Raw genomic sequence first — 14,668 nt, forward strand, 5'->3', positions numbered from 1 at the left:
GCCTTAGAAATTATCACATTAATTAATTAACATACTAAAAAGAATTAATGTAACTTGAGGTAGCAGAATTAGTTTACTTTTTTATAACTCCATCTTTTCACTCAATTACACTTTTTCTCTTCTTCAAGATACAGTTAAAATCATTCTGAATATAAGAATGCTAGGGTCCAGTGCATCTTTATATACTATATGGAAACATTATATCCGTGCTAAAAAGTAATTCAATAAAATGGACTTTTCTCAAGTAATCCAATGAAACCTTTTCTCAAGGCTTGGACAACCTACTTTTTTGATGTAACAATTTTCAACATCATCTCCATTTAATTCTTTTACCAGCTACTCTTAATTTTTGAATTAAAATTTTTACTGACCAAAACATTCAAACAAAACAGAAAACAGGTCAACTCCCCCTACCACAAATAACTTAGTGTATAACTTACAGACCTTTATACATACATAAAAATCTTTCATGAAAATTTTTTCAAATAAAAAGGAATGCTATTACAGTTTCATAACCTGCTACTTTGTATTTCACATTTTTTAATTTTTTTAAAAGTGGTGGATTTAGCACTAGTAATTTAAATGAAAGATCTGCTTATCTTAAAATGTTGTGCTGGTAGCTGTACTAACAAAAGCGAAAGATCACATACCCGTTTCAGAAAACTTCTCCCACTAGAGCAGCTTTATGCAGGTACCTTAAATCTTGTTTTTCATTCCATAATTAACAGAATCAGAAACCATAGCTGATTTTACATTAAACATGTTCTTGTTTGTTCTTTAAGTTTTAAAGTGCTCTGAAATAATTATATCATTTATGAATTTCAGGCAGACTCCTCAAAAAAGGTCATTTTTCAATGGATGATTTGGGAAGTAGAAGACGGAAATTAAAAAAAAAGTTGATTCTTTTTCCTTTGCATTATTAAACAAGAATTATTTCTTCAGAAGTGATCTTCACTGAAGTTTCTATTTAAATGATTTGGTACAATCATATTGGGAGATGGAAAAAAACTGAATGTGACAGAATGGAGCTTCAAAAAGACATTTCATATAATAACAAAATAGAATTATTTGTACTTAAAATCAGCAACATTCAATGCTATAGGAAAGCTAGAAGAAGGATTCCAATGATAGTGACAGGAGGTGAGAAGATCTCCTAATCCAATTAATAGGTTAACACTTCATGGACTCTCTCTAAAGTCTTTTGATACAGGAGTCCTGAAATAATTAGATGAATAAAATAATTTTACACCTCTCCCTAAGTATGTCTCTTGGTCACTAACACCTGTTAACAAATGATAAGATTTGTCTTTCATCGGAATGTTTTCCTTTTGCTTTTGCTCTTTAAATTTACAGAGACTTTTTTAAGAGATGGGAGAATAAATTTTAAAATATTCACTCTCAGCCAATATATCTGAAAGTCAAGAGAAGTAAAACTCAGGGGCTCCTAAAAACCTGTAATCTCTGAGAGGTGCAAGTAAGTGGTTACACTGAGTGACAGAACTGAACTCTTTAAGAGATGGCTTCTTCTCCCACTGCCAGCAACTGTCTAGAGTCCTTTTACTTCAACAAAAGACTAGGAAACCCAACCAAATAATAGCAAAGCTGTATCATCTTTTAAAGAAAAATACAAGGGAAACATACATGTGGGTGTGATGGCTGTATTATTTCCATATGCAGGAGTCAATTGTTTAAAAAATACATCCCAAATCTACAGTAGACAGAACTGTTCTTAGAAGATCAGCAACCATGGATTTTTAGAAAAATATTCTTATATTCAATAATTTCTATTTCCGCTCTTGTTCTGTTATATAAGGGAAGATACTAAATTTTTCGAAAAAATGAAGAAGGATTAGAAGACATAATCTTAAAACAAAAGACTGACTCTTTGCCATGATTCCTTTCACACTGCTATAATTAGAAGTTCAAATAGCATAAAGAGACTACAATGTCAACTTCTAAAATTTCATTACTTTCTCTAATCTTTCCCTACCATACACACAAAAATGATTTCCACACCTAAATACACTTAAAAATAAGCATGATAATTAATTAATCTTAGAAGTGGAAAAGAATAAAGAAATAGAAACTAATTCACTGCCACCAGGGAAGAAGTTATTTTACTAATCAGCAAATCAGGGGAGCTTCTGAAAGGAGGGTATGAACTGAATTCTAAAAGTATGCATGCATAAAAAGGTATTATTTAATATAAAAAAGAAATATATAAAAAAAATAAATAAAAAGGAAAAAAAGCGACCAAAAAGAAGTTTATTGCATGAAATAAAGAGAAAACTACGGCAATAAAACAGTAACTTGTATTTTTCCTTAACTTTCCATAACTACACGTATCATCTTTCCAACCACACTAAAAATTCCTTGAGGACAGAAACGATGTCCTATAATTCTTTACTATCTCATTCATTGATCATGGTGTTCTGCACATAACTGAAACTTACTTTTTTTTAATTGATGGACTATGATTAATGTCCCTAAATCAACTACTGTACCTATGTATCCTGTTTTATTTATCTGATAGACACTTAAATTACATCTTAATTTGAAGTTGGAGCCCTGGTGGCGCAGTCGTTAAGAGCTAGGGTTGCTAACCAAGAGGTTGGCAGTTTGAATCCACCAGCCGCTCCTTGGAAACCTTATGGGAGCAGTTCTACCCTGTCCTATAGGGTCACTATGAGTCGGAATCGACTTGATGGCAACAGGTTTGGTTTTAGTTTTCATATATCAAAAACTTACTTCAAAAACAAAAGGTTAGCTTTTAAAAAAAAAAGTACAGGACAATTTGTTATTTTTCCAGGTTAAAAAAATTATTTTGTTACGCTAATATTTGAGTCAGTTTACTTGTGACTGACACGTAGTTTGATATATTCATTAAATGAATAATAACTATCATTTACTAAAGCTGTACCTGTGATAAGCACTTTACATGTACTGTCATTTCATTCATTCATTCAAAAAGCGTTAGAATCCCCACTATATCAAGGCAAACAGAAGACAATGACAAGGTCTCACCTCATCTCACTGACAATGAAAGCTTTATTCTTTTGTTCTACAAAGTGTAGTCTTTGGAGTTTATCTATACCAGTTCACTCATGAATTAAGGAACTGTTTAAAGCTAGTACTCTCAAACTAGATAGTAGACAAGAACAATCTTAGGTGAAGGGAAGGACAACACACACTACAGGGGAAGTCGGCACAACTGGACTAAACCACAAGCTAAGAAGTTTCCTGAATACAAACAAACACTTTGAGGGACAGAGGAGCAGGGGCAGGGGTCTGGGGACCATGGTTTCAGGGGACACCAAGTCAACTGGCATAACAAAGTTTATTAAGAAAATGTTCTGCATCCCACTTTGGTGAGTGGTGTCTGAGGTCTTAAAAGCTAGCGAATGGCCATCTAAGATGCATCAATCGGACCCAACCCACCTGGAGCAAAGGAGAATGAATAACACAAGGAAAGTACTAGCCCAAGAGACAGAAAGGGCCACATAGTCCAGAGATTTCATCAGTCTGAGACCAAAAGAACTAGATGGTGCCCGGCTACCACCAATGAATACCCTGACAGGGAACACAATAGAGTCCCTGACAGAGCAGGAGAAAAGTGGGGTGCAGAACTCAAATTCTAGTAAAAAGACCAGACTTAATGGCTTGACTGAGACTGGAGGGACCCCAGAAGACATGGCCCCCGGACTCTCTGTTAGCCCAAAACTAAAATCATTCCCGAGGCTAACTCTTCAGACAAAGATTAGACTGGGCTATGGGACATAAGATGATACTTGTGAAGAGTATGCTTCTTAGCTCAAGTAGATACATGAGACTAAACGGGCAGCTCCTGTCCGGATGAAAGATGAGAAGACAGAGAGGGTCAGGAGCTAGCTGAATGGACACAGGAAATCTGGGGTAGAAGGGGGGAATGTGCTGTCATGGTACAGGGAGAGCAACTGGGGTCACAAAGCAATGTGTGTGTGAATTTTTGTATGAGCAACTAACTTGAATTGTAAACTTTCACTTGAATTGTAAGTGAAACTTTCACTTAAAGCACGAATGAAAAAAGAATATACTCACAGTTGCAAAACAATGATTTTCCAGCTCCAGGCCTCCTGCTACATTTACAGTCAGTGCTTGCCCTCTACTCAAAAACAAGAGGTTCCCTCCCCCCCATATGGATTATTTGTGTCCCCCAAAAGATATGGTAAAGTCCTAACCCCTAGTACCTGTGTATAGGGAGAGCAACTAGGGTCATACAACAATGTACATATAAATTTTTTTATGAGAAACTAACTTGAATTATAAACTTTCACTTAAAGCACAATTAAAAAAATAAAACTAAAAAAATAAATTTAGTACTCTCAGTACATTATCTCTGAATATAATTACAAAATATTCTGAAGGTTAAACTATAAACTTTACTTCACAAAAACTATTTCAACTTATTACTTAACATCGAAATCGAACACCACATTTATACACAAATAACACGTCTTCTAGTGTTTGTCAACCGCGTCCTCCTTCGCAAGGTATTTTCACAAGCGTGCTATGCTAATTGTTTTTTTATAGAAATGTGTAAAAAAAACTGGCATGGCAGCATTTATGAAAATATCTCGCAGGGGGAGGGTGTGGTTGGCAAACAAACATAGAAGGCATGTATTATTTGCGTAAAAATATGGTATTTTCTAACATTATTCATTTTATGTTCTACTCCAAAAAAACAAACCTAACTCATTGCCATTGACTTGATTCTAACTCACAGCAACCCTATAGGACAGAGTAGAACTGCCCCATAGGGTTTCCAAGGAGTGGCTGCTGGATTCGAACTGCCGACCTTTTAGTTAGCAGCCAAGCTCTTAACCACTGCGCCACCAGAGTACCTATGTTCTACTGGGGTGGGAGGGAACTTCTCAATATAAGACTTTAGAGCAAAGGTCAGGAAATTTTTTCCATAAATGACCAAATGGTAAATATTTTAGGTTTTGCAGGCCATGTGGTCTCTCTCCCTATATAGGAAAATGTGTTTATGATGTAAAAGAAGGGAAGTATTTCTTAAATAATAAACCAAAAGCACAAAAGACTGAAATTGTTAAAATGTAATTAAATAAAATGTAAAGCTTCTCATTAAGTGTAAGATTTCTATTTAAATGTAAATGTAAAATTTATGTAATGTAAATGAATATAATACACATTAAAATGTAAAACTTCTATTTAAAAAGACATGCCCGCAAAAAAAAAAAAAGGCACAGACCGAGAGAAGATATTTGCAATACGTATAACCAACTGAGGATCAGTATCCATAACATACAAAGAGCTCCAAACAATCAATTTTAAAAAGACAAAACCAACAAATGGCCAAGAGCAGGCAAGTAACAGAAGAGAGAAGCTAAAAGGCCAATAAACATCTGAAAAAATCTCCAACTTGATGCTCAACCTCACTAGTAATTAGGAAAACGCAAATTAAAACCATAATTAGATTCCATTTCACATCTACCAGATTGGGTGTTGGAGAGGAAATAAAGCAACCCTCAAACATTACTGATTCAAATGGTATATCCACTTTGGGGAATAACTGGTAATCTAGTAAAATCTAAGATATATATCCCCTTTCATCATGCACGACAGTCCCATCTCAAGTTGACCCCATATGTGTCAGAATAGAACTGCGCTCCATAGGGTTTTCAATAACTGATTTTTCACAGGTAGTTCACCAGACCTTTCTTCCTAGGCACCTACAGGTGGACTCAAACCTCCAATCTTTTGGTTAGCAGTTGAGTGCATAAACCATTGTACCATGCAGGGACTCAGTGCTAACTATATATACTAGAAAACTCTTGTTCATTAAGACAGATACAGGAAAAATATTCACTACAACATTGTTTTAATAGCAAGGAAAGGAAGCTAAGTATATCAACAGAAGAATGGATAGTTTTTTTTTTTTTCAATCAGTGGAATACTATAAAAAAAACCAAACCAGTTACTGTCGAGTAGATTCCGACTCATGGTAACCCCATGTGTTACAGAGCAGAACTACGCTCCACAGACTTTTCATGGCTGTGACTTTTCAGAAGCAGATCACCAGGCCTTTCTTCCAAGGCACCTCTGTTGGGTTCAAATTGCCACCGTTTATGGTTAGTAGTTAAGTGCTTCAATGAAAAAGTATGAACCAGAATTACCTGTATCAACATAGATAGATTTAAAAAGAAAAAAAAATGTTCAGCAGGCTGAAAATGACAAACGAAATTTATTCTCCCAATAAAATGCCAAACAAATTGATAACAGGAATAAAAATATAAAAATTTTAGGTAGAGAATTACGAATTTCCACTATGGTAGATAATCCTTGGAGCTAAAGATTGTGGCTTACAAAATACCTAAAAAATGCTACAAGTGCTGCAAAAGATACATAATATATCAAATATACTCTATCCTCGTTTCTCCTCAACTGCTTAATGCCTACCATAAGACACAATAGCTTTCATCTCAACCTCTCCTCACCAAGAATTTTCAACCTAATCTATTAGAACAGAAGTTCTTAAATTAGAGTTCATGGACTGCTGCAAAGGGTCTGAGATCACTCAGATACAATTTTGTGTGCATGTCTAAAAAGTGTCCATAACTTTCATTAGGTTGTCACAGAGGATTGTGACTGATTTGGGCAGGGGCTTTATTTCAGAATTTATGTCTCATTTTATAATGGAAATCAAACGGAGAACACATTTATTCTGTAAAGAAGTAAACAAGTTAATAGTCAAAAGAAGATAACTTGATAAACTTTCCTATATTGGTTGTAAACTCATTTCTATTTTAATGTTTGTCATAGTTTCCTAATATTAATGTAAGGTTAAAATACTTAGATAGCTCACAAATGTTGATTTCTAACTCCATTTTACAGATGAAAAAAGCAAAATCCAAAAAATTTCTTCAAGTTGCCAAAAAATACACAATAAACTTGTGGAGTTGGAATTCACAACCTTAAATCTTACAATGAACCATTTAATTAGTCAAAAAAGAAAACTATTGCTCTTTTTTTATTTCAAAAAATTATGCACATAAAGAACTAATGGCAAAAAGACAATGAGCATATAATTATACTATGATCTTTGAGGTATAAAAAAGAGGGTTTATTGTTAACCTTTATCAACCATTTGCTGTTGTCAAGGCATCTAAATAGGTACTTAATGACTGTTGTGTAAATCTCACATAAGCACACACTCCAGTAAGATAGCAAAAGTGACATAACTATAGCTTTTCAAGTATTCTTTTTTAAAAATTCAAACAGTAGTAGTGCTCTGCCACCAGTTTCATGATTAAACTGCACAAAGCAGCTGTTTATCCACTCACAGCAACCAGCAGGTGAACCTGATTCAATATTTATCACAGGCTTTCACAGATCACTGCTAACCAAGCAAACGTTTTAATTAAGCTGGAACTTGCTTCAAAGAGCTCATTCAAGATGTCAATCAGCAGGTAGGGAGATCAGATACAGTGTCAGGTGAGAGTGTGTAATACAAATCCACAACTTTCTTCATCCCATCGCTGTAAATTAGCCTGCTCTAAAGTTCAGACTCTGATTGTAACAGACTGCCAGTCTCCTGGAATGTGTAACCGAAGTCACTCAAATTCTATTGTGAAGGTTGTAAGCAATATGTTAAACTGCAATGAGCTAGCACATTAAAACAGATCCTTTTCACGGTTGTTTTTTGATACCATAAGTGTTTGTTACCCTACTCTCCACTTACTGTTTACTTTCTTGCCTAGTGTAAATGGGGATTCCTTAACACAGTTGCCCCAGTTTCTGAAGTCTGTTTCAGTGGAATTAATCAAGAAAGATTCAAAGTGGTGTAATTTTCATCTAAATTTATGCTAGAACAATCTTATTCCATAAGAATTCTCAGTTTAAGAAGAAGAATCAAAGGATAGAAAGGGGGAGAAAAAGAGAAAGCTCTTCCTTACAGAAGAATGCCAGTTAATAAATGTAAATGGAATGATAGAATTTTAAAATCACCATTTTGCAATTCCTATGTAATAAACGATTCAGGCAACGTTAGATAGATGCTAAAATCAGTGGATGAAAAGTTGTTGAGCAACAGAATATTCCAATAGTCTCCAAGTATTATCCCATAGGTTACTGAGTAATTACAAAAGGAAAATGTACCTTTACAATCGAGAGATCTGGTTGTCACCACCTTAACCAAGTGGTTAAACTCAGCATCATCAGTAGTGGGACAAACTGGTATCATGTACCTCTTGATGTGATACAATAAGGAGTATTTTTATGTGTCCTCGAACAAAACCACTAGATTATGAAATCCAGACAATCATGATATGAATCAAAAAGAATTCTGGAGTACTAGCAACAAAAGACAAAATAAATGCATTGCTTCATCAAAATTAAAAATTTTTGTTCAATAAAGTGAAAAGACAACCTACAGAATGGGAGAAAAATTTGGGGAACCATTTTTCCGCTAAGGTTTTATATATATGTATTTTATTGTGCTTTAGGTGAAAGTTTACAGAACAAAATAGTTTATTAAACAATACACAAATTGTTTTGTGACATTAGTTGCCAACCCCGCAACTCTCCCCTTCTCAACCTCAGGTTCCCCATTTCCATTTGTCCAGTTTTCCTGCCCCTTCCTGCCTTTTTGTCTTTGCTTTTGGGCTGGGTGCCCATTTAGTCTCATATACATGTTTGAACTACGTGTCCTATTGTTTGTTTTCTAGGCCTGTCTAAACTTTGGCTGAAGGGTGAATTTCAGGAGTGACTTTAGTACTAAGTTAAAAGGGTGTCCAGGGGGCATACTATCAGTTTCTCCAGTTTCCTTCAGACAAGTAAGTCTGGTTTTTTTTGTGAGTTTGAATTTTGTTCTACATTCTTCTCCTGCTCTGTCCAGGAACCTCTATTGTGATCCCTGTCAGAACAGTCGGTGGTGGTAGCCGGGCACCATCTAGTTGTTCTGATCAGTCTGGCGGAGGCTGTGGTAGTTGTGGTCCATTAGTCCTTTGGACTAATCTTTCCCTTGTGTCTTTGGTTCTCTTCATTCTCCTTTGCTCCAAACAGGGTGGACTCAGTAGATGTTATCTTAGATGGCCACTTACAAGCTTTTAAGACCCCAGATGCTACTCACCAAAGTAAGATGTAGTACATTTTCTTTATAAACTGTTATGCCAATTGAGCTAGATGTCCCCCAAGCCCATGGTCCCCAGCCCTCAGCCCAGTAAGAATGTAATCAATGTCACTGAAATGTACATGGAGAAATTGCTAAATTGGTGTATGTTCTGCTGTGTATATTCTCAACAACAACAACAAAAATAAAATAAATTACATATTAAAAAAGAACAAATGTTTAGTGACCAAAGTTTATTAGCAGTTACCAGACGTGGGAGGGAGGGTGAAAGGGGAAGTCATTTTTAGGAAGCAGTGAGTTTCTGCTTATGGTGATGGGAAATCTGGCAATGACTATGAGTAATGGTTACACAACATGATTAATGTAATTAATATCATTAAACTGAAAATGTTAAATTGGCAAATGCTGTGTTCTGTATATTTTTATAACAATTAAAAAAAGAATTAGGGAATAGAGAAACTGTAGTAAAAAAAGACACATGTATTATTTAGTTGGTCAAAATTAATCCAACTGTACACTTACGATATGTGCACTTATATACTTCAAAAAGGCTTTTAAAAAATCCTATCCCTTGGGATGCTGGTGACTTTCATTTTCTCCTTTATACTATTTTGGTATATTTCAAACTTTCTTCAATAACCTAACTTTTAAATAAGAAAACAGAAGTTATCCTATCAAGTTATCTTCTACATATTGACCAAAATGCTATAAACAAAGCCTATATAATATAGAGGTTTTTGCTTCTTTATTAAAATTATACATGTAAGTTATTATCAATACAAGCCTCTAAAAAAGCACTACTCAATGGAACGTTCTGTAATGATAGAAAAGGTCTACATCTGTGCTATACAATATACTCATCAGTAGCCACACTTGGCTACTGAGCACTTGAGATACGATTAGTGCAATTGAGGAACTGAATTTTTAGTTTTAATTAATTTCAATAAATAGCCACATGTGGCTAGTGGTTATCGTATCAGACAGCATAGCTCCGAACTATTACCTGAGGTTTTAGATCCTATAGTATTTGCAGTGGTCGGTGTGTGTGAGTGTGAGTGTGAGTGTGAGTGTGTGTGTGTGTGTCTGAGAGAGAAAGAGAAATGTTTGCTATCTTAACTTCTGTAAATTCAAGTCAGAGAATAAAAGTTAAAAGTTTATTATAAAACTTTCTGCCCATGTACAATGGGTTCTGTAGGGCTGTAGCTCATGAAAACTAGATTTACAAGTTTTGTAGATTGGTAAACTTTTTGATCTAAATTCCAATCAGAATCCCAAAGAGATTTGTTTTGCAATCTAAAAATATGTTTCTAAACTTAATCTGGAGCCACACTAGATGGACCCGGACAGAATGAGATAAAAACACAAAACAGAACTCAAATTCTTAAAAAGTCCAAACTTACTGGACCAGTTGAGACTAAAGGACTCCTGAGACTACTGCCCTGAGATACTCTTTAATTCTTGCACCGAAACTATCCTGAGGTCACCTTTTAGCAAAACAACAGATTGGTACACAAAGGATATTACCCATGAGTATGGGGATCCATTAAAAAACCATCTATATGAGGCTAAAAGGTCAACAATTACTCTAAAACAAAAATGAGAAGACAAGGCAGTGGGTGGAGAGGGAAAGAAACTAGAGTACTGGAAATGGAACAACCAGAATGCAATTAATGCGAATGCTGACACATTGTGAAAAATGTAATGTCACTGAACAACTTGCATAGAAATTGTCAAACAGAAATTTAATTTGCTATGCAAATTTTCACTGAAAACATAATATCATTTAAAAAATAAATTTAATCTAGAAAATAAACTAGTAAAAATAACCAAAAATTTTTAGAAAAAGAAGGCAGACAAGGAGGGCATATACCCTTATATACATAAGAATTTACTGTATACAAGGATGCTGCACTAGGCACCTCTTTGGACATGTGTCCAGCTCTTTACTCTGAAAATAGCTCATCTCTAGCCCCTACTGAAAGGGTGGACTTAATATCCACATTAATAACACATGACTATGCGTACTCACACTTCCAGGCATAGCTGATTACATCAGGGAGGAATGCCTAACCTGCAAGACCAATTACGGTAGAGTCACTTTCCTAGGAATTTGTATTTGGGGCATTACGACTGAATTATTAACTACAAGGATCAGAACATTTCATAGACTTTAAGGCTTCTATTTTGAGATGTCACAATAAGGTCATATGAAAGAAGATAAACGGTCAGAAAAGCCAGTCTAGAAAAAAAAGAGAGAACTCTTCAGAGACAGGCAGAGATGACACATTTGAGGCCTCAAAGAGAAGAGAGAAGCTCCCTAAAAACATTTGAGTTTCAATGAGGACAACTGTTATCTCTTGCTTGATCTTTGAGTGAGTTTCTATTTTGTAAAAAGCAAAACCACCTCTGATTAAGTCAGGTGGCATTTCAAATCAGTAAGAAAATTATTCAATTAATATTTAAACAAATGACTATTTGGGGAAAATACCTCCCACATTACATCGAAATAATTTACAGATGGATTAAAGATTAATACATAAAAACTGGAACCATGAGACTTGTAGTCCAACATGGAAGATCAGGTGCATACATTTGCCTACCATCCTTCCTAAAACACCTCTGAAATAAAATTAGTTTGTAACCGAAGTATGAAACTGGCAGCCCACAAACCGTATCTGGTTGACAATCATGTTTTGAATGGCTGCACAGGGTTTTAAAAAGCTGAACCACTTAAAAATTGTGAGATGAAAATCCATAGTTTTGGCTTCTTTGAAAAACCAGATGATTGGCAGCACTGGGCCTACTACCTTCCTACAGGGCAGCAATCAGCCAATGCTGAGTAAACTGCCACATTTAGATAGGGCATACTCTCCAGATACCACACTCCCTATCACTCAAACAATGTAATCACATGTACTTATACTAGCCTCCTTCATTGATTCACACTACCTATCTGGTGGTCATTTATTTGCCAACTCCTACTACAGAAGCACAAAAAGGAATAAAGCCATAACAACCAAGAATATGGAGGGAGGTTGCAGCAAAATGGTGCTCTAGGCAGAAGCACCACGCCATCCCTCCACAGCAAAGATCTGAAAAACTAAGCTGAACAGAGAATATAACAATCCTGAAACCCTAAAACATCAAATGAAGAGACAAAGAACTCAGCCAAGCACCAAATGGAGTGAGAAAACTGACAGAGAACGGAGAGCGAGGAGAGATTCATGCAGAGGTCCCCTACCAGCTAACGCAGCACGGATTCACCATCTTGGACTCCTATCAGAGACCAGCAAACGGGGTACGAGAAAGCAGCCTCATGGAGCGTCCAGCGGGAGACAAAACAACCGGTAATTTGTGGTGTGCGCTTTCCCACCCCCCACCCCTCTTCGCCCCAGCTCGGCCTCCTCTGCTTCCCGCAGCCACGGTCTCTTGACCAGGAAGCACCAGCTGCTTGGATTCCACACGCCCGAGCGGGCTGCTGGTGTTGCTTTTTTCTGCTTCTTTTGATTTCTCACTTGCCTCCCGCCATCTCCCCCTCCTTTTGCTTGAGTGCCTCGCTCCGTGCGCCATCTTTGCTTCTTCCTGAGGGGCTGCAGAGCACCAGTAATTTGTGATATACGCTTTCCCACTCTCTACGCTTCTTCACCCACACTCAGCGCCCTCCGCTTCCCACGGACACAGTCTCTTGTCCAGAAACACCAGCCCGCGCTAGCTGACTCTCTGAGTGCCATTTGTTGGCTGCTAGTGTTGCTTTTTTTCTTTTTCAGCTTCTTTTGATTTCTTACTTGCCTCTCGCCACCTCCCCCTCCTTTTGCTCGAGTGCCTGGCTCTGTGCGTCATCTCTGCTTCTTACTGAGGGGCTGCAGAGCACTGGTAATTTGTGATATATGCTTTCCCACTCTCTACCCTTCTTCACCCACACTCGGCCACCTCTGCTTCCTGCAGACACAGTCTCTTGTCCAGAAACACCAGCCTGCACTGGCTGGCTCTCTCAGTGTCATTTGTTGGCTGCTGGTGTTGCTGTTGTTTTTTCTGCTTCTTTTGATTTCTTTCTTGCCTCTCGCCACCTCCCCCTCCTTTCGCTCGAGTGCCTGGCTCCCTGCGCCATCTTTGCTTCTTCCTGAGGGGCTGCGGAGCTCCATTCGAGTGTGAAGCTGCTTCCCGGTCTGGGCTGCCGTGCTAGGGGGATCCCAGCACTTTTGTTCGTTTGTTTGTTTTGAATTGTTTGTTTGTTTTCTTTTCCTTTTCTTGAGTTGGGAGCCCTTTCTGGCCAGGTGGAGCTGCATGGCAAGGAGACTCCCCTTCAGCTTCCACAGACATGCAGAGGGATCCCTGAGAGCATTTCTTTTTTCGTTGTTTTATTTTTCTGTTTTTTCGGGGGCCTTTCTTGTTCTTTTTCTTTTTTTTTAAATTTGTTTTGTATTCTTTTCCCTCTTTTTCCCTTTTTGTCTTTCTTCATTGCTCAGTTTCTCATCTCTCTATATCTTCCTTCTCCTTCTGTTCCCTGAATACCTGGCATTGTATGCATCTACGCCTTCTAGCCAGGCTGTACTGCAGCACCTGAGAGCAACTTCCCCGGACCTCGTAGCTGCACCAGTGGGATCCCTGGGAGCTTTGTGGTTCTTTAACCTTTCTGATTTTTATTTATTCATTCTTTTCTTTTCTTCCTCTTCCCCTTTCTGTTTTTCTCCATTTCATAGTGCCTCATCTCTCCACTCCAACGGCAAGCTCCCCTAGCATTCTTTTTTGTTTGTTTGTATGTTTTTGGCTCCTGTTCCTCTCTCCTCTCCCCCATATCCATCTTAGCTCCACACATAACAATCTCCCCGCTGCATCCTGCTACCTGCAGGGTGCGCTTGGTGTCACACCACCAAGCAGCACAGGCACAGCCTACTGGAAACAGCCCTGTGTTGATTACCAACCCGCTCTGGTGGCGGTCGTAAGTGCCACAAACAACCCGTCCCAGTAACTCCTCTTCAGCTAGACCTACCCTGCCGTACCATATCTGAGTGACTGACCCTGCCAGTTGGAGAAGGAGGGGAAAAGTATTGAGCGCACAGATGAGCAAACAACAAAGAACACACAGTCCGCCAGCTCAGACATAGTCAAATCTTTTTTAAAAAAAAGGGACAAAACAACCAAATCTACAATCAATAAATGAGAAAAATAACTACTGAATGCTCTGAAAAGAGCAGACAATATCAAAAGATTTACAAAAACAAGACAGGATGGTTCCAGTAGGAGTCCGAAATAAAACACCAGATGACTCTCCTCTGGAAGAAAATGCACTAGAACTACCTGATAGGGAATTCGATTCTCTACTATTCAGAATTCTCCAAGAACTGAGGCAAAAAGCTGACAAACATGAGGAAAAAATACACAAATTCATGGAAAATACAGACAAAAACTTGGAAGAATTCAGGAAGATAATGCAGGAACTAAATGCCAAAATGAATTCACAACTAGAAATTATACAAAGACAACAATTAGAAATCCAAAAGATAAACAACAAGATTTCAGAAATGGACGGTGTCATAG

At 37.3% G+C, this 14,668-nt stretch overlaps 1 protein-coding gene across 4 annotated transcripts in view; it reads right to left on the minus strand.

The window, feature by feature from the left end:
- BRIP1 (BRCA1 interacting helicase 1) overlaps positions 1 to 14,668 on the minus strand; it is a 202,974-nt gene that overhangs the window by 133,814 nt on the left and 54,492 nt on the right. The window contains exon 1 of one of the 4 annotated variants that reach the window (XM_023732690.1): positions 1,642 to 2,592. The exons of the other annotated variants lie outside the window; for them this stretch is intronic. Coding sequence (XP_023588458.1) covers positions 1,642 to 1,671 — 30 coding nt within the window. The 5' untranslated portion in view covers positions 1,672 to 2,592. Of the gene's footprint in view, positions 1 to 1,641; positions 2,593 to 14,668 lie in introns of those variants that run through there. 4 annotated transcript variants of the gene reach the window in all.

This window comes from Trichechus manatus, unplaced genomic scaffold, assembly GCF_000243295.1.
Source record: "Trichechus manatus latirostris isolate Lorelei unplaced genomic scaffold, TriManLat1.0 scaffold00054, whole genome shotgun sequence".
In the NCBI taxonomy this organism is placed as follows: Eukaryota; Metazoa; Chordata; class Mammalia; order Sirenia; family Trichechidae; genus Trichechus; species Trichechus manatus.